Source organism: Artibeus jamaicensis, unplaced genomic scaffold (genome assembly GCF_021234435.1).
Source record: "Artibeus jamaicensis isolate MK-2021 breed Jamaican fruit bat unplaced genomic scaffold, CSHL_Jam_final contig_548, whole genome shotgun sequence".
Taxonomy (NCBI): Eukaryota; Metazoa; Chordata; class Mammalia; order Chiroptera; family Phyllostomidae; genus Artibeus; species Artibeus jamaicensis.
The window spans coordinates 15,630,685-15,655,607 of record NW_026521883.1 but is presented as its reverse complement, the minus strand read 5'-3'; the positions used below and the strand labels follow the sequence as shown (position 1 = coordinate 15,655,607).

At 35.1% G+C, this 24,923-nt stretch overlaps 1 protein-coding gene across 9 annotated transcripts in view; it reads left to right on the top strand.

The window, feature by feature from the left end:
- The window catches only part of TCF12 (transcription factor 12), a 389,260-nt gene that overhangs the window by 162,635 nt on the left and 201,702 nt on the right, over positions 1 to 24,923 (top strand). For all 9 annotated transcript variants that reach the window (XM_053670007.1, XM_037151078.2, XM_053670006.1 and 6 more), the window contains one exon: positions 19,123 to 19,225. In XM_053670007.1, the coding sequence (XP_053525982.1) occupies positions 19,123 to 19,225 (103 nt within the window). The remainder of the gene's footprint in view (positions 1 to 19,122; positions 19,226 to 24,923) is intronic.

Here is a 24,923-nt window from a genome sequence, read left to right as displayed (position 1 = left end):
AAACAGTCTTCCACCATTCAGTATGATACAGCTGTAGGTTTCATTGATGTGCTTTATTAGATTAGGGAAGTGCCATTTTATTCCTGTTTTGTTGAGTATTTATCAAAATTGGATGTTAGATTTTCTGCATCTGTGGAGATGCTTATATAGTTTTCTTTTTTAATGTGTTACTGTGGGAATTATATTGATTGCTATTTTTTATTTTAAACCAGCCTTGTATTCCCAAGATAAATAACACTGAGTTATTATATATTGTCCTTTTAAGTATTATTAGATTTGATTTTTAAAAATGTTATTAAGAATTTTTATATTTGAGTAATACTGATCTGCCAGAATTTTTTTTGTAATGTCTTTGTCAGAATTTAGTATTATACTAATACTGGCCTCAATGAATGGGAGTTTACCAGTAAAGATACGTGGCCTGGAGTTTTGTGGGGGGATGATTTTTTGTTACAATTTTAACTTTTTAATAAAAAACTATTCCAGTTATTTTTAGAGTGAGGTTTGTGATTTTAAGAAAAATGATTGTTTTATCTTAAGTTCAATTTATTGGCATAAAGTTATTAAAATATTTTTTATCTCTTAAATATTTGTATTAGGTGTCTCTTGCTACATTAACAAATAAGCAGAAACTTAGTTCCTTAAGATAACATACATTATTTTCTCACAGTTTCTGTGGGTGAGGAATTTGGCATAGTTTATCTTTGTCCTCTGCTTCAGGATCTTTTTTACGTGGCTGTAAGCAAGGTATTGGCCAGAACTGGGGTCCCATTTGAAACACTGATTTGGAAAGCATCTGCTTCCAAGCTCATGTTTTTGTTTTTTTTTTTTAAGGCAGTATTCAGTTCCTTTTGGTTTATTGAACTGAGGGCCACAGTTCCATGTTGGCTGTTTGCTGGAAGCTGCCCTCAGCATCATCTTGAAAATTAGGTCTTTTCATTATAACAGCTTAATTCATCAAAGCCAGCAGGGGAGGGGTCTGCTAGCAAGATAGAAGACACAGTATTATGGAACATAATTATAGACATGACATCCCATCACTTTTGTTTTATTTTATTGGTAAGAAGCAAGTTATTAGGCCAGCTCACAGTCAAGAGGAATGGTTTACGTATGGGTGTGAGTACCAGGAGACAGAGACTGTGGGGGCCATTTTAGAGTTTGTACCATCTTCAAAGGATGAATCGTTTCCTCTTCTTTCCTCATCAGTATGGCTAGAGGTTTAATCTATTTAACTAACATTCTCAAAGAACTTATTTTTTGTTTCATTGTTCTTTTCCTGTTTGTGTTTTGTTTTTCATGTGTTTGACTCTTACCCTTACTTTGAGTTTAATTTGCCCTTTGTTTTTCTAATTTCTTAAGGTGGAGGTTGAGGTCATTGATTTGAGGCTACTCATCTTTTCTAACAGGCATTTTTAGTACTATGAATTTTTCTCTAACCATGATGTTACCCATATCACATAGTTTTTGTTATGTTGTATTTTCATTTTACTCAATTTAAAATACTTTATAAATTTCCAGTTTAGTACTTCCTTGACCCATGAATTATTTACAAATGAATATATTTAATTTGGAAATATTTGGGGATTCTCTAGAGATATTTTATTATTCGTATTTAATTTAATTCTGTAATTAGAAAACATGCTTCTGTGATCAAAGTGGTTCTTTGCATAGATTTCTTTTTGGTATTACTTTCCTTTTGACTAATGGACTTCCTTTAATATTCCTCATTGTATAGGTCTGGTTGTTACGAAGTTTTTCATCTTCCATGTATCTGAAATAGTCTTCATTTTTTACTAGGTATAGAGTTATAGGTTAAGCTAGCTTCCTCTTTTCCCTCTTCCCCAACAATAATAGGATATACTTTGTTTTTCCCTCTCTTAGAGATCATCATTCCTGCACTGCCAATGTCCAGTGTCTCAAAAATGTTGTTGAATGTATTTTTTTAGTTTGGTGATTGTTTCAAGTGTGAGGGTTACTGTGTTCTCTGTTACTTCATACTGTTTGGAAGTAGATATGGAAATAAAATTCTTAATTGGGCTGATCTGATGGAGATCAGCAGAAGCCCTAAGAGCAGCACAAATGAATGAATGGAGAAATGAAGTCTTCACTATGAGCTTTTCCTGCACAACACTGAAGGTACTGGTTTATATGTAAGAGATCCTTGGAATTTTGATACCTTATTTGCTATTGTAAAGTTGCTTTCCTTATTACCAACTACCCTTAAGTGTTTGTTTACTGATATTTTGTAATCAAAAGCCACAAATATGTTTTTTAATACAGTGAGATTAGAAATTGAGCACTAACTGTGTATTATTAGGCATGGTGCTTGGTCTTGTGAATCTCTTTTTCTCATCTCTGAAATGAAGCCTCAGTCTTAAAAATTTTCACCTGGTTTTCCAGATTCTGATCAGGTATAGTGGTGATGAGGGTTCATGATTTATTTTAAAATACAGTAAAAACTGTTGATCTTTGAACAACATACATTTGAGCTGTGCAGGTCCACTTATATGTGGATTTTCAAAATAAATACACAGGATGGGGCAAAAGTAGATTTACATTTATTTCTAGGGGAAGTAATACAGTACATAATAAGTAATAATACAAGAATAAATTCTTGTTTCGTGTACTCACAGTTATAAACCTACTTTTGTTCCACCTGTACAATTGGCTGTCTGTAGGCCTAGATTTCACATCCAGATTGAACCAGTGCTTGTTTTGACCCAAAAGTTACATGTATATTTTTGCCTGTGCTAGAGTTCTTGTTCTAACAAAACCCCCTCTGCCCCATACCCCGCCCATCTTGTTTGTCCGCATTGTTGAAACACCACCTGTAATCTGTTAATTTACCTAGTGTGTTCCAGGGACTTTTCAGGGTCTGCTGGGCTCTTTTAAAGTGTTTGCAAGTTTAAAACTATTTTCATAATATTCCTAAGATGTTATTTGCCATTTTAGTCTTATTCTTTCCTGAGTATACTGTGAAATTTTCAAATCCATATGCTAGCTAATGATGCCTTTGCTCTGAAAGTTCTTGTGTTTTTTAAAATTTCTTAGGTATAATTTCTAATATGGTAAATATCAGTGGGTATGTCCCACAGTAACAAAAGCTCATTGGGCTCTCAGTATTTTTTTAAGACAAAAACATTTTTTTAAATTTTTATTTCATTGATTATGCCATTACAGTTGTTCTATTCCCCCCTTCATTACCCTCCACGCTGCACCCCCCACCCTTACCATTCCCCCCCCTTTAGTTTATGACCATGTGTCTCAAGTTCTTTGGATTCTATATTTCCCATACTATTCTTGCCCTCCCCCTATTTTCTACCTACCGTCTATGCTACTTATTTTCTGTACCTTCTTCCCCATTCTCCTCCTAATCCCCTGTTGCTAACCCTCCATGTGATCTTCATTTCTATGGTTCTGCTCCTGATCTAGCTGTCCTTTTAGCTTGCTTTTGTTTTAGATGTGGTTGTTAATAACTGTGAGTTTGCTGTCCTTTCACTGTTCATCTTTTTTATCTTCTTTTTCTTAGGTAAGTCCCTTTAATATTTCATATAATAAGGGCTTGGTGATGATGAACTCCTTGAATTTGATCTTATCTGAGAAGCACTTTATCTGTCCTTCCATTCTAAATGAAAGTGTTGCTGGATAGAGCAATCTTGGTTGTAGATCTTTGGATTTCATGACTTGGAATACCTCTTTCCAGCCCCTTCTTGCCTGTAAGGTCTCTTTTGAGAAATCAGCTGACAGTCTGATGGGAACTCCTTTGTAGGTGACTGTCCCCTTATCTCTTCCTGCTTCTAGGATTCTCTCCTTCATTTTACTCTTGGCTAATGTAATGATGATGTGCCTTGGTGTGTTTCTTCTTGGGTCCAACTTCTTTGGGACTCTCTGAGCTTCCTGGATTTCCTGGAAGTCTATTTCCTTTGCCATCTTGGGGAAATTCTCCTTTATTATTTGTTCAAATAAGTTTTCCACTGGTGGCTGTTCCTTTCCCCCTTCTGGTACCCCTATAATTCAAATGTTGGAGCGTTTAAAGATGTCCTGGAGGTTCCTAAGCCTCTCCTGATTTTGTTGAATTCTTGTTTCTTCATTCTTTTCTGGCTGGTCATTTTTTTCTTTCTTCTGGTCCACTCCCTTGATTTTTGAGTCCCAGTTTCCTTTCCATTACTATTGGTTTCCTGTGCATTGCCATTCATTTCAATTAGTTTAGCCTTCATATGTTCCTCTAATTTGTGACTAAAATCACCCAGTTCTGTGAGCATCCTGATCACCAGTGTTTTGAACTGTGCATCTGAAAGTTTTGCTATTTCTTGTTTGCTTAGATTTATTGGCTCTGGGGCTCTGAGTTGTTCTTGAGCCATTTTTGGTCAGTTCGCACCCATTAAGTACCGGGAGCAGAGCCTTAGGGGCTGGGTGGGGCCTCCAGGGTCGGGTCCCTGGGTTGCTAGGCTGTATGTGGGGGCGGGCTTTTGTTTTAGATGTGGTTGTTAATAACTGTGAGTTTGCTGTCCTTTCACTGTGGGGAAATGGCATCCCCCTCTTCTGCTTCCCCGCCCCTGCTGGGTGAGGAGCAAAGCCTTAGGTGTTCACCAGGGCAGTGTTGCTCAGGTCGCTGTGTTGTGACACTGTATGTGCTGGTGGGGTCAGAGCCGGGAAATGGCGGCAGTCTCTGCTGCCTCCCATTGCTGGAACCCGCTGGGTCCCGTCTCACTGCCCACTCCCTCGCCGGTCTATCTGGGCAGGAATGGGCCAGCACAGTCAACCCGTTGCCCTTCACCCTCCCTGGATCCGCTGGTCGCTCACTGGGTTGCTCACTGGGTCCGCCCTTTGCAACCCCAAGCCTGGGATCCGAGTGCCTGAGTCCATCTGACCAGGTTTTCCTGTGCAACCCCGCTCAGCCAGCTGCTGGTTTTGCCCCTCTTACCAGTCAGGCTGAAGTTTTTAGACTTCAGAAGTTTTTATCAGACTTCTGAAAAGTTCAATTTTCTGTGTTCTGGCTGTGTTTTCTGTTGCTTATATTTTGTTGTCTCTAAACTTGGTTGTGTGAGAAAGCACGGCGTCTCCACCTATGCCTCAGTCTTGGTGGAAGTCAATAAATAAAATGTGCCCCCCCCTCCCACCTTCTTCAAGAAGGCCAACAGCATTGGGAAGACAAGTGACTGTGGAGAGGCGACTGCGCGGACCACCAACTGCTTCTGCAGACGCAGAACCACCGGTGCGCCCTTGACAAAAACATTTTTTTATATAAGAAGCCATGAGACCAAAGGTATTCTGAGACATTGAAAGTGGCTGACTTAATGGAAATTATTCTTTATTTAAATGTGTAGTCTATTGACAAATTTCTTGGTGCTGCAGATCAAAAATTTAGTGGCTAACATTAATTCATCTACTGTTACATAGTTCCAAGTCTAAATGAGTTTTCTACCATTCTCTGACTTTGAGAAAGTTATTTAAATTCTCTAAGACAAAATTTTCTCGAGTATAAAATCTGAGTAATACAGTATTTGTATGTAGTTTAAATTAATGGATATAATACATGAAAGCCCTTAATACAGTGCTGGCATGTATTGTGTTAGTTCATTGATTTAGTAGGCACTCAGTAAAAGTTAGCTGTGATTATTATGATGCCACAGAGGTGTGATTAATATTTCTGTTTTTTAGTTATCAATATGTTTTGTTCTGCTCTAGAGCATCCGTAATGCTCATTTGCCTTTGTTGTTTCCATTTGAAGCTGTACTGTTATATTGCCATTTTCTAACCTGTTCATACTTAACCCAGAAGTATCCATTGGAATTTGGCAGAGAGGCTTAGGCTTTATTTAAAATTTCACTGGTCATGCTGTCTTGCCCCTTTAGACTAATAGGTAGTCTAATAATACTAATATAGATTAATTGTGCAGAACAATAGGAAGCTTCTCACTAGCATGCGACAATTCACAATTTGAATCTGTGTTGTAATCTTGGTTACTCTGAGGTTTAGTTTTTTACTGTCTAAAATGATAGTGGTCTTCACTACACTTTCCTCATAGTGTTAGTTTTAGAATCCTTTGTGAATTGGTATGAAGTATATGGTATTCTTATTAATTCTAGTTCTCCTAATCTCTTACTTGCAGATATTTAGCAAGATAGTTAGTTTAACCGGTATCTCTTTATCTGCATGGTAGGTAAAATGAGTATGAACTATATTAGGGGGGACCCAGAAAACCCCAGAATTTATTTATAAAAATTGTGCATTTATTCTTACATGTTTAAACTTCAGTCATCTTCAAAGTACTCTCCATTTGATGCAGTAAACCTATTGAGACATTTTTTCATTGCTCAGGGGTTGTTTTTTTTTTTACATTTTATTTAATGTTCATTGTATTTTTTACATTACCTTTTAGTCCCCTTATATACTCCTCCCCTCAGCAGTCACCACACTGTTGTCTATATCCAGGAGTCCTTTTTCATTTTTGCTCTATCCCTTTACCCCCTAACTCCACCCCACACACTAGCTGCCATCCTGCTTTCCATTTATGAGTCTGTTCCCATTTTTCATTTTTTAAAAAATATTTTATTTATTTATTTTTAGAGAGAGGGGAAGGGAAGGAGAAAGAGTGGGAGAGAAATATCAATGTGTGCTTGCCTTTCATGTGTCCCCTTCTGGGGACCTGGCCTGCAAACCAGGCATGTGCCCTGACTGGGAATCGAACCAGCGACCCTTTGCTTCACAGGTCTGTGCTCAATCCACTGAGCTACACCAGCCACAGCCCCATTTTTGTTGTTAGTTCAGTTTCTTCATTAGATTCCATATATGGGTGAAATCATATAGTATTTTGTACTATTTTTTTCAGTTTTGCTGTATTTTATTTTTTGTTTGTTTCTTTAAATATATTTTATAGGTTATGCTATTAAGGTTGTCCCATTTTTCCCCTTTGCCCCCCTTCATCTGGTACCCCATTACTGCCAGCAGCCCTCCCCCCCCTCAGTTCATGTCCATGGATCATGCATATAAGTACTTCGGCTACTCCATTACCAATACTGTTCTTAACATCACTCTGTCTGTTTTGTACCTACCACTTTGTGCTTCTTAATCCCTGTACCTTTCCTTCCATTTTTCCCCTTCCCCCAAACAGCTATTAACCTTCCCAATGATCTCCATATCTATGACTTTGTTCCTGTTTTCTTGGTTTGTTATTTGGATTCAATTATTAATCATTGTGAATTCATTGCCATTTTAATGTTCATTGTTTTGATGGTCTTCTTATATAATTCCTTTAGACTTTCATATAAAAATGACTTGGTGATGATGAACTCCTTTAGTTTTACTTTGTCTGGGAGTACTTTATCTTCTCTTCAATTATAAATGATAGCTTTGCTGGATAGAGTATGCTAGTTTGTAGGTCCTTGGTTTTGATCATTTTGAATACTACTTGACAGTCTTATGGGAACTTCCTTGTAGATAACTCTCTGCTTTTCTCTTGCTGCTTTTAAGATTCCCTCTTTATCTTTAATCCTTGGCATTTTAATTATATGCGTTGGTGTGGTCCTGGTTGGGTCCGTCTTGTTTGGAACTCTCTGTGCTTCCTGGACTTGTATGTCTATTTCCTTCACCAACTTAGGGAAGTTTTCTTTCATCTTTGTTCAAATAAGTTTTCAGTTTCTTGCTTTTTTTTCTCTTCTCCTTCTGGCACTCCTTTGACTCAGATGTTCGGAGATGTCCCAGAGGTTCCTAAACCTGTCCTGTCCTCATGTTTTCTAAATTTTTTTTCATCCTGCTGTTCTCATTTAATGCTTTTTCCTTCCTTGTGTTCCAAATTGTTGATTTGTTTTTCAGCCTCATCCCCTTCACTGTTGGCTCCCTGTAGATTTTTATTTATTTCACTAAATGCAACTTTCATTTCTATTTGGGTCTTTTTAGTACACAGTGAGTTCCTGGAGCAGCCTGATAACCAGTGTTTTGAACTGTGCATCTAATAAGTTGCTTATCTCCATTTCATTTAGTCTTTTTTTTCCTGGAGTTTTATTCTGTTCTTTCATTTGGGCTCTATTTCTTTGTCTCTTCATTTTGGCAGCCTCCCTGTGTTTGTTTCTGTGTATTAGGTAGACCTGCTTTGACTTTAAGACTCCCTGTCTTAGTAGTATGGCCTATTATAGAAAAGTATACCTGTTAAGTTGTATGGGCTGGATCTTTAGGTAATCACAAGGCCAGGGCAACCCTTGTCACTGCTCTGTGGCTCTGTGTAGGGGAAGGCTCAGAGAGGGGACAATACCACTGCTTGGTGTCTGGATTTTTGCCTGGGAGGAAACTCTTGTCTTGGCGCTTGCTTTGCATTCTAGTCGTGTGCTACTGGTGCCCTTCCAGCTGTTGACTTGGGGCTGAATCCTAGAAGGGGTGGGTATGTGTGAGTAGTAAATCTATTGCAGGCCCTTCAAGAGAAGTCTCTTAAGAATCCCACAGTTTCTTCTGTTACATCAACCCCCACTGGTTTTTACAGCCAGCAGTTATTGGGACTTACCTTCCTGGTGCTGAAACCAGACCTGGGCTGGGTGGTCTTGACTGGGGCTGGGATCCCTCACTTCTGAGGTATCCTTCCTGATCTTTATCCACCACAAGTGGATGTGGGACTCCCTATTCCTGTCTGTCCACATCTCCATGCCCCTCTGTGTCTCCACACCTCTCCACATCCCCACCCCTTCTATATTCCTGGATGAATGTAGCTTCTTTAAATCCTTAGTTGTTGGACTTTTACACAGCTTGATTATCTGACAATTCTCAGTGACATTTGTTTTGTAGTCTAGTTGTATTTTTGCTGTAGTTCTATGTAGAGGTGAGGAGTGTTTGCCTATACTTCTATCTTGGCCAGTCTGAGTAGCTTATTTTACTTAGCATAATGTTCTCCAGGTCCATCCATAGTCTTGCAAAGGGTAAAATATTCTTTTTTATGGCTAAGTAGTATTCTATTGTGTAAATGTCCCATACTTATTTTATCCATTTATCTACTGATGGACATTGAACTGCTTACATATCTTGGTGATCGTAAGTAGTGCTGCAGTGACCATAGAGGTACTTATGTTCTTTCAAATTAGTGTTTTGGGTTCCTTGAGATATATTCCCAGAAGTGGGATTGCTGGGTCAAAAGGCAGATCCATTTTTAGCTTTTTGAGGTATCTCCATAGTGCTTTCCATAGTGGCTGCATCAATCTGCATTCCCACCAACTGTACAAAAGGGTTCCCCTTTCTCCACAGTCATTGACAGCACTTGTTTTTTGTTGATTTATTGATGATAGCCACTCTGACAGGTGTGAGAAAGTATCTCATTGTGGTTTTAATTTGTAGTTCTTTGATAATTAGTGATGTTGAGCATCTTTTCATATGTCTGTTGGCTATCTGTGTGTCCTCCTTGGAGAAGTTTCTATTCATATCCTTTGCCCATCTTTTAATAGGGTTGTTTGGTTTTTTGGTTTTGTAAGTACTTTATCACTTTTGAATATTAACTCTTTATCAGATGTATGGGTGAATGTGTTCTCCCATTCTGTGAACTGTCTTTTTATTTTGTTGATGGTTTCCTGTGCTGTGCAAAACCTTTTTAGTTTGATGTAGTTCCATTTGTTTATTTTTTCTTTTGTTTCCCTGGCCCGGGGGGATAATATCTGATAAAAAAATTGCTACAAACAGTGTCTGAGATTTTGCTACCTATTTTTTCTTCTAGGATATTTATGGTTTCAGGTCTAAAATTTAAGTCTTTTATCCACTTCAAATTTATTCTTGTGTGTGGTATAAGAAGGTGGCCTAGTTTCATTTTTCAGAATGTATATGTCCAATTTTCTCTACAATATTTATTGAATAAACAATCTTGAGACTGTTGTATGTGCTTCCTTCTGTTGAATATTGACTATAAAACTGGATTCATTTCTGAACTCTCTATTTTGGTCCATCGATGTTATGTGTGTTTTTATGCCAGTACCATGCTGTTTTGAATATTGTGGCTTTAATAGTATAGTTTGATATTAGATAGTGTGATTTCTCCAACCTTGTTCTTCTTTCTCAGGATCACTGTTGCTATGAGGAGTCTTTTGTGGTTCTATATAAATTTTTGAAATATTTGTTCTAGTTCAGTGAAATATATCATTGGAAACTTGATAGGAATTGCATTGAATCTATAGATTGCTTTGAGTAGTATGGACATTTTAATGACTTTAATTCTTCCTTTCCATGAACATGGTATGTTCTTCCACTTATTTGTATCTTCTTTTTTTAAAAAATCTAATTTTTATTGTATTTTTTATTGCCATTTAGTTTTCATATACCCCCCAACCCCTAGCAATAACCACATTGTTGTCCATGTCCATGAGTAACAGCTAGAGTGGTGAGGGAGGTTAAGGGGGTTGAGGAATTGAGCAAAAAGGAAAAAGGACTTCTTTAATTTCTTTCTTCAGTGTCTTACAGTTTTCCAAGCACGGGTCTATTATATTTGGTTAATTTTATTTCTGTGTATTTTATTGTTTTTGAAGTAATGGTGAGTGGGTTTCTTTAATTTCCCTTTCTGTTAGTTTGTTGGCATATATTAATGCAGCTGATTTTTATATTAATATTGTCTCCTGTTACTTTGCTGAATTCATTTATTAGTTCTAGTAGTTTCTTGGTAGAATCTTTGGTGTTCTCTATGTATAGTATCATGTCATCTGCAAATTCCAATTTGGATACCTTTTTTTCTTTTTCTTGTCTGATTGCTATGGCTAGGACTGCTAGTTCTGTGTTAAATAAGAGAGGTGAAAGCAGTCATCTTGTCCTCTTCCTGATCTTAAGGGGAACACTTGTAGTTTTTGTCCATTAAGTAAGTTACTGGCAGTGAGTTTGTCATATGTGGTCTTTATTATGTTGAGGTATGCTCCCTCTATTCCCACTTTGTTGAGTATTTTAATCATATGGGTGCTGGATTTTATCAAATGCTTTTTCTGCACCTGTTGATACAATCATGCAGTTTTACATTTTATTTGTTTATGTAGTGTACCATATTTAATGATTTGTGACTGTTGTACCAACCTCTCATTCCTTGAATAAATCTGTAGTGTATGATCTTTTTGATGCATTGCTGTATTCAGTTTGCTAATATTTTGTTGAGGATTTTAGCATCTATGTTCATTAGAAATATAGACATAATTTTCTTTGCATGCCTTCATTTGGTTTTGAATTTAGGATGATGCTGACCTCATAAAATGAGTTTGGGAGCCTTCCTTCCATTTGAATTTTATCAAATAGTTGGAGAATTTGAGATGTTAGTTTTTCTCAGATTGTTCGGTAAAATTCCCCTGTGAAGCCAGATGGTCTAGGACTTTTGTTTATTGGGAGTGTTTTTATTACTGCTTCAGTTTCACTAGTTGTAATCTATGTATTCAGTTTCTTTGATTCTTCATGATTTAGTTTTGGAAGGTTGTATGTTTGTAGGAGTTTATCCATTTAGTTGAGGTTGTTCAGTTTGTTGGCATATAGTTGTTCATAACACTTTTTTTTTTTACAATCCTTTTTATTTCTTTGGTGTCGGATGTTATTTCTCCTGTTCCATTTCTGATTTTGTATATTTGGGTTCTTTTCTGGTTTTTTTTTGTGTGTGTGTGTGTGTGTGTGTGTGTGTGTGTGTGTGTGTGTGTCTGGTGAGGTTTGTCAGTCTTGTTTATCTTTTCGAAGAAGCAGCTCTTATATTCATTGATCTTTTGTATTGTTTTTTTTAGACTCTATTTCATTTATTTGTGCTCTGATCTTTATTATTTCCTTCCTTCTACTCAATTTGGGCTTTGTTTGTTGTTCCTTTTCAAGTTCCTTTAAGTGTGAACCTAGATTGTTTATTTGAACTTTTCTTTTGTTTTCTCAGACAGGCCTGTTAATACTATAATTTCCCTCTTAAGATTGCTTTCCCAGTGTCCCACAGACTTTGGATTGTTGTGTCATTTTCATTTTTTTCAAAGTATCTTTTGATTTCTTCTTTGATCTCATTATTGATCCATTCATTGTTTGATAACATGTTATTTAGCTTCCATGTCATAGTGTGTTTTTCAGTGTTCTTCTTGTGATTGATTTCTAGTTTCATAGCATTGTGGTCAGAGAAGATGCTTGATATGTTAAATTTATTGAGATTTGCCAAAACAGTTTTGAACTTGTCAGTTTTTATGCCTTTTAATGATTCTTCCATTTTTTGTTTCACCTCTTGCACATTGGCAAAACTTTCTCTTTGAGTACATTTTTCATCTGGGGAAACAAAATTTAGTTGGCTTGGGGCAAGATTGGGCAGTTAGGGAGGGTGGGGCATGGTGGTCATGCCATTTTTGGTCAAAAACTTTTGGACATTCGGTACAGGGTGGGCACATCCATTTGTAAATACCCATCATGAAATGGGCAAATGCATTGGAAGAGTCTTCAAAAAAATTCACTGAAACCAACACAGCCTCTTACAATAACATCAACTGGTACACTGATACAGGTGGGTTCCTAGAACACACTGTTAATGGGGCCCACCATTCAGAAGATAATTCTGGTTTTTATTGGATCCTCGCCATGTATGGTGGCTTTAAGGCTCTAAAATTCTATGTATCACCTGGATTCAATGCTGTGTTTTGCTTTTTCTATTTTAATAAATATACTTTTCCTGTGTGATGCATGGAGATGTTTTAATTTCTCCATTTAAGAATGGATTTTAAATGGATAAAATGTAGAAAACTTTATGCTTGTAAACTTTGAAACACAACTAAAGCTATAGACCAGAGCAAGAGAGCATCAACTCTGATTGCTTATAACAGATGGCATTATCAGTTACTTGGATATATTTGTGAACAGGGATGGGTTCAACTTAGAACTGAACCCATGTGAACTTTTTTAGTGATCATCTGGGATCTCATGTTCAAAAGTATTTCATGCTCTTCTGGTAAGCTGTAATTCATGTGTTCATCATATTTTTCTGAGGATCCTTTTCCCCTCTAAAAGATTTTGATTCTCCCTCTTTTCCCACCCATGACAATTCAAGACTTGCCCTTCAGTCTGGTATTACAGTAATTCTTTGAAACTACTTCTTAGCATTCATAAATAAAAAGTTACCTGGAGAGGTTATTCATCCTTTCAGGAAGAACTTAGGTACTTTCCCCTGGAAAGGGTGGCTCAGTAAATTGGGCATTGTCTGGCAAACCAAAAGGTCGTTGGTTTGATTTTCTGTCATGGCACAAAACAGGGCACAGTTTGGGTTCATGGTAGGGGTGTGTGCAGGAGGCAACCAGTCAGTGTTTATCCCTTACATTAATGTTTCTTTTGCTCTTTCTCCCTTCCTTCCCCTTTCTCTAAAATAATAAAATTTTTTAAGTTTTTTAAAAACAAAAAACTTAGGCAATTACATGCAAAAGTTTTGTGCTGGTCTCTTTGGGGATTATAAATAGAAATAAAGTGTTCTTGCTGTTTAGGAATTTGTGGATATGAGTGACAGAATCCATTATTCTGTCAGGAAAATTGATTATATGTTAGCAGTGACCTCTTAAAGGATAACAACAGAACCTTCATACGTTGAATACTAGGTAACTTTTTCCAATGTAGACCTGATTCATTAACAGTGAGCATTGTTCATTTTTCATTCATTCATTAAATTAACAGATTTTATTAGTTATATAGTGTGAGCTCATTTATGTGCTCGTCACTAGTAATAGAATAAGGAATGATACAGACACAGACCCTGCTTTAACAGACTACTGTGATCAAGTGAACCCACTTGTCTTTTTTATAGGTGGGTTTATTTAACTGAGAGAGACTATCAAAGTCATGGATTTATCTGAAAAACATAACCTTATTTATCTCAATATTTATTTTGGTAGTTTATCATAGGAGTATATAAAGAAATATAATAAGACTTTTCTCTTTTAAATTTTATTTGTTATTTCTACTCATTTTTATTTTCATTTTGCTTATCTTTGAGGTGTGACCACTCATTTATAACCATGCTTCTGTAGAGCTTTCTGGTAGCTTATGGCTTTTGTCTTATTCCACTGGCTTTGACCATTAGAAGCTATAGGATTTCAGTAGTGGAGGCTCTATTAATACTAAAATTTTGTGGTTACTATTCAGTTGGTCAGAAGAGCTAATACTTTATCAGACTTCTTTCTGCTAGTTATTGGGTATTCTATAGAAAAACTGATCGAATCTTTAGAATATATAAATCCCTTCAGCGTTTTAAAGATTTAGCAGCTGAAACTGCCCATCCGTCATTTATTGACCACCTGCTATATATGTGCCAGCCATTGTTCTGAGGATGTAATTGTGAAAAAAACAGACACAGTCTTGTCTCCTCAGAATTTAAGACATAGCAATCTGTAACTGAGATGTTACTGATAATGGCTATCATTTACTGAGTGCCAGGCACTTTTCCATTTGCTACATGTATTTATTCACTTAATGCTTACAACAGCCTGTGAAATGATGGTAGTATAATTATTATGCCTGATTTACAGATAAGGAAACTGAGGCAAGAAAGGTTATGTTGTTTCAAGTCATTCGTGGTGTGATAAAGATGGAATTCAGATCTGCCAGTCTGGCTTCAAAATTCCACATTTATCCACTACACTGTTCTGTACAATTATAACACATAATTATGGTATAATTTAAATGGATAATCAAATAGGTAATTTCACTGAGTGTGAGCAGTGATATAATGGAAATATTTGCTGCTGCGGGAGTTCAGAATGATTTCACCCAGTTTGGTCTTTCTAGGGTCAGGAAAAGCTTTTTTGAGAAAGTAAATCTTTATTGAAAGAGCCTTTCCCACCACACACATACTTTTTAGCTATTGAAAATAATTGGAAAGAATATTTTTAAATAGGCAGTGGTTGTCATACAAAGAAATAGCAACATAATTTAGAAAAACCATGAGTCTATTCTCAACTTGGGAAGGTTTCTCTGGTGATTACACCTTATTTACTATTTGGATGAAATAAGTTTTTTAAATGAACTTTTTAAAAATTAACCACAGGAAAATGTTTTTATATTTTTGAGGAGACAAACCAGAGGAGAGTACTATTATGTAAATAACACTGGGTGCTTTTGTGTGGTTTTGTTTGTGATAGAACAAAAGATTTGATTGATCATGTGCAGTTTAAATTAGTTTAAAAATGGTAGCAGCTTTGATTAATTCATGTATAGTGTCATTTTGTAGCAGGGATTAAAGTTTCTAAATTCTGTACCATAAAATGAGCATAAAGAAAAGTACGAAATTCATTCTATAGGACACATTTAATAATATCAAAGCTTTTATAAAGTTATATGTTTTCCTAAATGAAACTGATTAAGATTCACAAATTAAATTTAATTTAGACAGATTTTAAGTATAAAATTGAACAGTTTTGTAATCTATGAATCAACTGATTTTATCAGTTACTAATCCTTTGAGTGCTTTCCATTTGTATTTGTACGACAGAAAATAATTTTAGGGTATATTTAGAAATATTTTTGTGGTTAATAGCAATCTGTGGCTAAAAAGCTATGATAGATGGTTCTGGTAGTATTGCTCTATCCTTCATAATGTAGTGTTTATCATTTCTCCTGTATTAAAAAATCTCATTTTCATTAATGGTTATTTTCGTGGTAAAACCATTGTACAGAATTCAAGATCTTAATGAAAAGCCCCAGGGGGTCAGGTTTGACTGCTTTTATTAGCACAGTCATGCTCTGTCAATTTAAAATATACACCATAATAGCTAGCTCTGTATTTAGTGATTTCACTGGTTTACTTCCTTAACATTCTAAAATTGAAATAGCATTTATTGATCATTACCACTCACTAACCTACTTAGGCTCCATCTTAGTGATTGCTTGCTTGTTTATTTTTCCTTTTCTCCTCAGACCAACTCTCTTTCTCAGGTCAGTCACCTTCCCTTTGTTTTCTCCAGCCCTTTGATATTCTAGCTGGTCATTGCATTATTCTGCTTTTCCCCTGATACTCTGTCAGCCCCATACTGCATTATGTTATGGCATTCTTCTGCCTTTGCTACTTTATGGGCATCTGTGCTCTCATGGCCTGTAGTGGTACTTAAAGAGTGTGCTGTTTAATAAACTATGGGTCAACTAACCCATTTTTAAAAATTAAAGCTGTATTTGACATCTGTCTCGTATTTAACACTATATGGATGAGTGTATATCTACGTACATAAAAATATTTTGTTACTCTAATTGCTTTAGTTTTTCTGTTAATTATGGGATTTCTTCCTAATTCATACTTAACCTGGAAAGTTGTGGTGTTTTAATATGGTTAGGGTGGGTGGGTGGGTGGGGTATAACCTAGTTATTACCTTTTTAGGCTTGAACTTTTTTTCTCATGTATGAAAGGTATCTTTGTTTCCAGATTGTCTAGATTCTTGCTATTAGAAATGTGGTATGTGGACCAGTAGCATCAGTATCACCTGTGTGTTAGAAATGTGGAATCTCAGGCTCTACTCAAGATCTTACAATTCTTAATCTGCATTTTAACAAGATCTTTAGTCAATTATATGAACACTGAAGTTTGCAAAGCACTATTCTATGTATCACCCAGCTAGTTGACACATTAATGTACTGATAGTTATCTGTGTACTTTTCTAGAGCTATTCTTGAACATGTGTTCTATATTGATCTTATTTAAATGTTTGTAAATTATTTTGCAACTATTCATCTTAGTTCACCAACAGTTGTATCCTGGGTGGATATCACTACTACTACAGTGTGGAAGAAATGACAAAATTAATCTCAAACAGTAGCCAAGCCTAGACTTTTAAGTGAAGATTTGCTATAAGGTCTAAAAGTATAACAGACATTTATAAATAATTCAGCTTCTTTTTTCTCCTCTATCATCAGTTTGCATCTGTGGACGAAGAACTATTTCTTCTTCTGGGCTCTAGCTTTTCAGGAAAATTTTATGGACTAAGGTGAAACTTGGAGATGTGTAGGAAAAATTATTTAAGTCTCTATTTTTTATCTTAAATGAGCAAAATTATACCACAGTGAAATATGATATGTTGGTTAATAGTGTTTGTATATAATTTATGAAGAAATATTGAAGGTCCATATTTAAATCTTGTTTGTACATGATGAAAAAAGGTCATAGGCTGCTTCTCTGTAGTATAATATGACAATCTCATAAAATTTCATTAAAAACTTTTATAAGACTTTTTAAGTGGGCTGGGAAATAATCTTGTAAATTCTCTATTATACTCAGAAATATGTGGGTGCATTGGATAAGGACAATACTATTATTTTTGTATGGTTGTTATAATTATTGTATTCTCTAAGCACATATTAAATGTAGGCTTAGAGATAGAATTCCTCTGTTACTCATGTAATCAATCAAGTTAATACATTGTGTGCACAATCATTTGATGACACCCTAAAACTTACATTTATTTGTATGTTTTTGCTTAAGAACATAGTTTAAAAAATTAAAAGGATTTTATTTTTGTAATCCTAAAAGTTTTTTCCAAAAATAGAGAACTGAGAATGTACAAAATTAATCTATTTTATTCCTTTAGCATTCAAATGAAATGTGAATTTTTCTTCAGTAATAGCATTGTTTAATGATGATAAACAATATTTCAGCAAGTGTTTTGTAGGTTTCAATATCTTCTTTTGGTAGTATGTCTAAGAATGGCAGTGAGAGGGAGTGGCAGAGAGAAATACTCAGATATATGTGAGACAGCAGTGTGTCACTTAGCACTTCAAGAGTGTTAAGTTTTAAACAACAAAAGTAAACTCCAAGAAGTGACCTTAACTAGAAGCCATTCTATTTTGTATATAGCTTCTGCTACATGTAGCTGTGACAGACAGGACTATGGTTGTGGTTACCAGTGGATACCCTTGTGGTTATAACCAAGTTGTAAATGTCACTGAGATTCTTCTTGAATGTCTGTCACATGTGTATTAGTAATTCTAAAGTAAATAAAAATGAAACAAAGATTCATTTGGGAGTTAGCACTCCCATAAGATTAGTTTTTAAACAGAACAGCAGAAGGACTTGTGACATGCATCCATAAGCAATTGTGATGATTTGGCAGTTATTTAGCCCTCAGTTCCTACCCTTTTGGTTGAACTGACAGCATGCCTGCAAAGAGAATAAGGCCTGTTTCAGTCCCATTAATGTCTTCTTGAATGTTACTCTGCAGTCTGGGTAATGATAAATGTTCAGTGATTGATGATTTTATAGTCCCAGGGGATTCTGGGTGGTTTCTGGTTTCTGGGAGCCAGGGCAGTTTTCTTTCTTGTTTGGACCTCTTGTTAATTCTTCTGATGTTTACTAACATTGTGTTAAGTTTACATTTGCAATTAACCAGGGTTAAAAGCCTTATCAGTATGATTTTAGAGGTGATGCTCAACTTAGTATGTATGAGTTTGAGAACAAGAACAGTTTTTAACCCACGGAACTTTTGTAACATCTTATTTGTAAACGTTGGTATCCTTTTTCCTTCTTTGCTTTTAAAAAACATGTTTTAAATTATAAAGACAAATTTAATAACAGCTTATTATAAAATAATAACCTTAGCTTCATTTTCATGGTGTTTGCAGTTTTATTTTTCAGACTCTTAACTCACCTACTTTAATGTGTTTTCCTTTTTACATGGCTCACTTTCTGGAAGAGTATGGTTTTTACTAATATTAAAAGGAGTTATAATCAGATCTTTTGCTAAATATTTATCCACCATTTAGGAAAGGATTCATTTCTAGTATATTGATTGTAGGTTGTTTTTAGTATTTTTAAGTAAAGCTTGTAATTTCCTAACCTTTATTGGTAGAGTATGGAGGCAGAGAAAGGATAGATAGAGATAGGCATTTAGGTAGTTTAGTTAATCATTTAACACTCAGAAATATATTTCCTGAGCTCATCCTTTAAAAAAAAGATTTATAGAACTTTCTTCTTAGCTGTAAAGAGATCACATGGCTAATTTTCTTTAAGATCAATAAAGATAATTTTTATACCTCAAAACCTAAAAAATAACATAAAAGAAGCACTTCTGTTTACTTTTCAAGTAATGGACAAGGAACTTGGTTAGGAATAACCATTCGTAAGTCTGTATATTAATGAGATGATTATGCTCTATTAGCAGGACTGCCAAGTAATCTTTTTAATACTCTGGTCTTTTTTTCCCCTAGGGTTTTACAGACAGCCCTCATTACAGTGATCACTTGAATGACAGTCGATTAGGGGCACATGAAGGCTTGTCCCCAACACCTTTCCTGAATTCCAATCTGATGGGTAAGTTGGCGGTTTATTGCAAGTAATATTCATAAAGTCTCTTTGTTCAGAGCCATATTTTATCCCCTTGTCCAAGAAGGACACATAAGTATTTAGAATAAAGTTCCTGAGTTTCATGGGGTATCCGGGCTTTCCTTTTTAGCTTAGTTTGAGGAGTAGGCATTCAGAAATGTGGGTCCTTCTCTTAGAGCATTATTGTCAATAGTACCAAAAAAGAAAGCAGCAGTGTTTTAAGTGTCCATTTTTGTAGTGTCTTTGTGACATCAAGCATTATATGTTTTCTGCTTTTTGGGTAGAAAAGTATTTCTGAGACATTTGTAATTTACTGTTTGTTTAGCAGTTATATGTATGTGGTAATTAAAATATGGCAAAGCAATTATTTTAGTCAGATTTTACTCATATTGTACAGTATTGTCTTTTGGCAGTATTTGGTTAGAACTTAGTAGTACATTTAGATGTTGCAGTATTTGTTTTAAGTACTTGGGTTCACAATGGAGATTTTAAAAGTTTTGTTCTGCAGTAATAAAGTTGTACTTTGAAGGATATTACCTACCACCTAAACCTGATTATTATATTTTGGCAAAACCTTTAAGGTTAGCCATCCTCTGTATCTCCCCTTTATTTCCCACAAAACACCCCTCTATCTTTCTCATATGAAAGTTTATAGCCGTTCAAGCTAAAATGGTAAGCCCAACTTTAAAAAAAAAATCAGTTTGGATGCCACTTTTTTATGATGATTTTATCTCTTTGCAAAACCTGATTCAAAAGGATCTCTGTTTTATGACATTATTTTTCCTCTCTGCTTATGCTGGCACTCATTATATTACAAAAGCATTATTTAATCTTTCTTACTGATTGTTGGTAGCATCACGTAAGTATGGAAGGTTTTGTGTAATTAACATTGATTTTATTACTTTATTTCTTTTTTTATTTTTAGATATTATTTATTTTTAGAGAGAGGAAGGGAAGGAGAAAGGGAAAGAAACATCAGTGTGTGAGAGACACATCAGTTGGTTGCCTCTTGCTCATCCCCAACTCAGGACCTGACCAGCAACCCAGGCATGTGCCCTGACAGGGAATTGAACCAGCAACCTTTCATAGGCTGTCACTCAGTTCACTGAGCCACACCAGCCAGGGCTACATACACTGTTTCTTAAGAATGTGACCTATATCATGATTTTAGAATTGTCCTTTTAAGACACAGCCATGCTAATCTAAGTGGATTACCCAGATCCAAAATCCTGGCGGTCTGCAATTTCTTTATAAATGGTTTCACTTTGCATAGGCTTTATTTCCCTTATCCTGTATAAAGTGTTGAAGAAAGAGAGTCTGATGTTTTAGTGTGCATTTTGCCTAAGGCAGCTACCAGTCTAAAGCCAGAAGCATTAAGTATGCCATAAGGCTGAAATATATAATAACAATTCACTTCAACACAAATGCAAATGAAAATCACAGGATTAAATACATTGTTGTCCCAGATTAAATTCAGAATTTATTTATCTATTTATCTATTTATTTATTTATTTATAGAATTTGTTTTAATAAATATAGAACAAAATAATTATCCTTGCATTTAGCTAGGGAAAGCTTTCTATTTTATTATTTTTTTTAAATTTTCTGTTGAGCTCACTACCAAAGTAAAATAGATATGACACTTCAAATAATTTACTTTTGTAGTATAGCTTTTCCCTAAGTAGCATTTCATTCATACTAAATGTGGCAGAGCAAGTTATAGTCAGTGGTTTTGTAATTTCAGACTGAACTACACTTTCTTAATTGAGGCTCTTAACCCTGAATTGTGAAAAATAAGAATTTTTTTTAAAACCTCACCAAAGGATATGTTCATTGATTCAGAAGAGAGAGAGAGGGGAACATCTATGTGAGAAATACCAATTGGTTGCCTCCTATGTGCCTCCCGACTGGGGAGTTGAATCCATAACCTAGGTATGTTCCCTGACCAGGAATTGAACCTGCCACCCTTTGGTGCACAGGAATGGCACTCCAACCAACGGAGCCACTGGGCCAGGGCTGAAGTAGTATTTTCTTAGTTGGAACAATAAGAGCATTCTTGAGTTTACAGGTAATTATTAGAGTACTTTTAATAGTCATCATATCCTGTGTATAAAATCAGCATCTCCAAGTCTTGAAGTTAAAAACCCCCCTCAGATTTATTAACAGATTGATCCCTTTATAGTACAAGTGGAAAAAATCTGCATTTATCTGAACTACATTATACAGTTAATAAAGTAGAGTTATGTATTTTCATTGTAAGTTATAAACCCAATCTTAAAAATGTTAATTTTTCTGTTAGGGAGAAATAATTCTGAAAAGATTAGGCAAATATTTTCAAAAGCATTTCACTAGTCAGTAGCAAAATCTGATTTAGTATACTTTTTTCTCTGTATTTTGAATAAAAGCGATCAAATGAAGTATCTAATAATTTAGTCTAAACAATCTGCATAACAGCTTGCTTTTGGGAAAAATGTCTCTTAAATTGTAGAACAGTTAGACAGTAACAGGCATTTTCACTTGATGTGAGTTGAAGTAATTGAACTGTTAGATACTCAAAATGTGGGTTTATAGCACTTGGTAGAGTTACAGTGGATAGGTTCACTTTTCTAGCACTGACAATTTGAGAGTTTCAGGCTAAAAAACCTTCATTGTTTAAAGCACAACTGAGATGTATATATGGTGGTATTAGAAGAATTTGGAACTGTTAATGTCTAATCATTGTAACAGGTGATACTTGAGTAGTGCTGTGAATGGTAAATGCTCAGTTAAAGCTAATAGGAAAACAGTAACATGTTTCATCATTAAATGCAACATATTAAAAAATACCCTTAAAAGGGGGGATTGTATGTCTAAGGAATGTTGTTTTTTGTATCATGTTCAACTGTAAGCAAATTTGCCTGAAGAAATAGTGGATAAAGTGCCACTGTCTTTCATGATGGAGTTCTTAAATACTTTAATGATTTTGTACTTGGCAAAAATGAGAAATTTTGTCAAGGGCTGCTGATGATCAATAATGAACAATTTGCCATAGAAACATGCATTTCTATATTCATTTAGATATTTTGAAGTGTTTTACATTCGAAGTAAAGTTATTATGTTGGATCAGTTAGTGTTCTTTTTCAATGAACTCCAGAATTATCCAGTTGATTTGTCAATATAGAAAAAAAGAGTCTTTCTTGTGTTTCAAATTGAAATAAGTATATACTTTGGCACATCACTAAGTAATTAGCATCAAACTGTTCTGTACTTTATTATAGTAAAACCACAAAGCTTTGACAGTAGCAATGAATTGCAGTAGTCTCACCAAATGGTCTTATCTTTTTCCAGCCTTTTCCAGCTTTGTTCTCTTTCTCTACCCCTGGTCCCCTTGTTAACTTCAGTAATATGTGCTTTCCTTTACCTCGTATTGATTAGATATCTTTTTGGTGATGATAGGACCACTTTATTAATTGGACATAGAAATTAATTATTTCGTAGAATTGTGTACCATTAATTTCCAACTGTTTGTGGAATGAATTACTCTTACCTTTCTACCTGTTCATGTTTATCAAAGTTTTAATTATTTTAGGTGGTGTTGTCAATAGGAAACTTAAAATGAGATACTACTACCTTCAATTTACCTTTTTTTCTGAGACCTTCAGTTGTGTTTCTTTCTGAGATCCATTTTGCCTCTAGATCCTTTAAAGAGTGAAAACACTTTCAGAACATGTTGATGATAGAAGAAAAAAATTCAGGGCTGAGAAATTAAGTGATCTGGATTTTGGTAAACTTTATCTTTCTGATAGGGTACTGCTTAGTAGTCTCAAAGATCTTCTGCACCTCTAGAATTTTGTAATATAATGTATCAAACATTTTTGACCCTGACAAAAGCTGCAACTAGAATTATGATTGCTATTTTGCAAATAATAAAACCAAGGCACCAGAAAATTGTTTTTTTCTGACATTACAGAGCCAGTAATTGACAAAATTGAATATCAAACCCATGTCTCCTGATGTCCAATCTAGTGTTCTTTCCCTTAGGCACATTAGGCCTATAAAATACTTGTTCCTTCTATATAACGCTCCCAGAATTTTACTAGCTCAGCACTTTCCTAAACTGTAATTACAGAGACACTGGTTTTGAGAGATGACCATGAGAAAAAATTTTGTAGTTGCAATAACTTGGGAAGACATTGTCTATTATGTATTCCCTCTTAAGAGATTCAGGTTATACTTTAGAATATTGAAGACTCTGGGGGGAAAAAGAAAAACGTATTTAACATTGTTTAGCCCATCACATCCCAGATTCAAATGTCATTCAGAGCCTTTCTGTAAAAAGCATCATGAGCCTCTGAAGAACTAGTTTTCCGTAGACCACCCCCTGGAAAATGCTTGTTAGTTATTTTAAGGGAAGAAGAAAACATAATACTTGAAAGTTCTCTGCAATGTGAAGTAACACAATGTTAATAATATTGCTGTATATAATTTTATAACTCATTTTAGGCATCTTAGCTAATTTAAAGTTGAGCACAGTTTTTCAAACATATTATGTTAAACTCTTTTTTATAAGTACTTGACTTACAAATAAACCAACTGTCCTTCCATTGCTGTTGAGGTCTGTTTGCTCAGTCCTACCCTTCTTTCTATCTCAGAGTCTAAAGTGCCCCTCTGGTAGTAGTCACTACATTTTATTTTAATTTCATTGTGGATTAAATAGTTTTCTTTGTTCTTGTCTGGGTATTTAAACCCCAGCACACTTTTTTTGCCTTATATATTCGGTATTACAAACAATCGCATTTCAAAGAAACCTCTTTTGAATACTTGATTCTGCCTGCACCATAATTTATGACTAATCCAGAAGTCTCTTAGAGTTACAAAAAATGTAGAGCCACCATTTTTAGAATATCAGAGTACAATAGAAGTCTGCCCTCAAAAGATCTCTAATTTTGATGTACATGAATTTTTTCACTAAATGAGATAAAAATGATTATAATTGCTTAGGGAGAAACAGTATGGCTTACTGTGTGAGAGTATTTCATAAGAATGAGGCCTTCATACTTGCTCCAACATTTTATTAAATAACCTCAGGTCTCAAGAAAGGATATGAGTTATATATTCATTGATATACTTCTCTGATCTTTTGCTGCTTACAAAAACAGAATGGTGGCACTGGGAGAAACTTGAGTGAAAGAGACCTAGTTACCTTTGAAGGAACCATAACCTGGGAAATGACTCAACCGTCTTGATTCCATTTTAGATCATGTTCTCTTCCTTCTACATTGCTTTTTTCCCTCTTTTTAATTCTCATGTTCAACCATTTGTTTCTTTGCTCCTTTTTCTATGTTTTAGGTCTTCTATCTTTTGCTTCCTCTGGCTAAAGCTTAGCCTAATGTGAATTGTTGAATACCTTCCTTTTTCTCCTTCATTCTGTTCTTTACTATGTAAAACACTGTATGGCACAATATAAAGGTGAATAGAATTCAGTCTGTCTACAGTCTTGCCTATTTTAGTGTGGTAGGAAAATAATTTCAATAATCAGTGTACTTGGTAGAATGTGAGTGATCCAAAAATATTCTTACAGAAATTCAGAAGAGATTAAAATAAGGCACAGCCAGAAGTGAACAGGGAAGATCTTACTGTGGAGTAGCATTTAATTCAGTGTATTAGTCAGGACTTTTTCTTACAAGTGAGAGAAATTAAATTATGT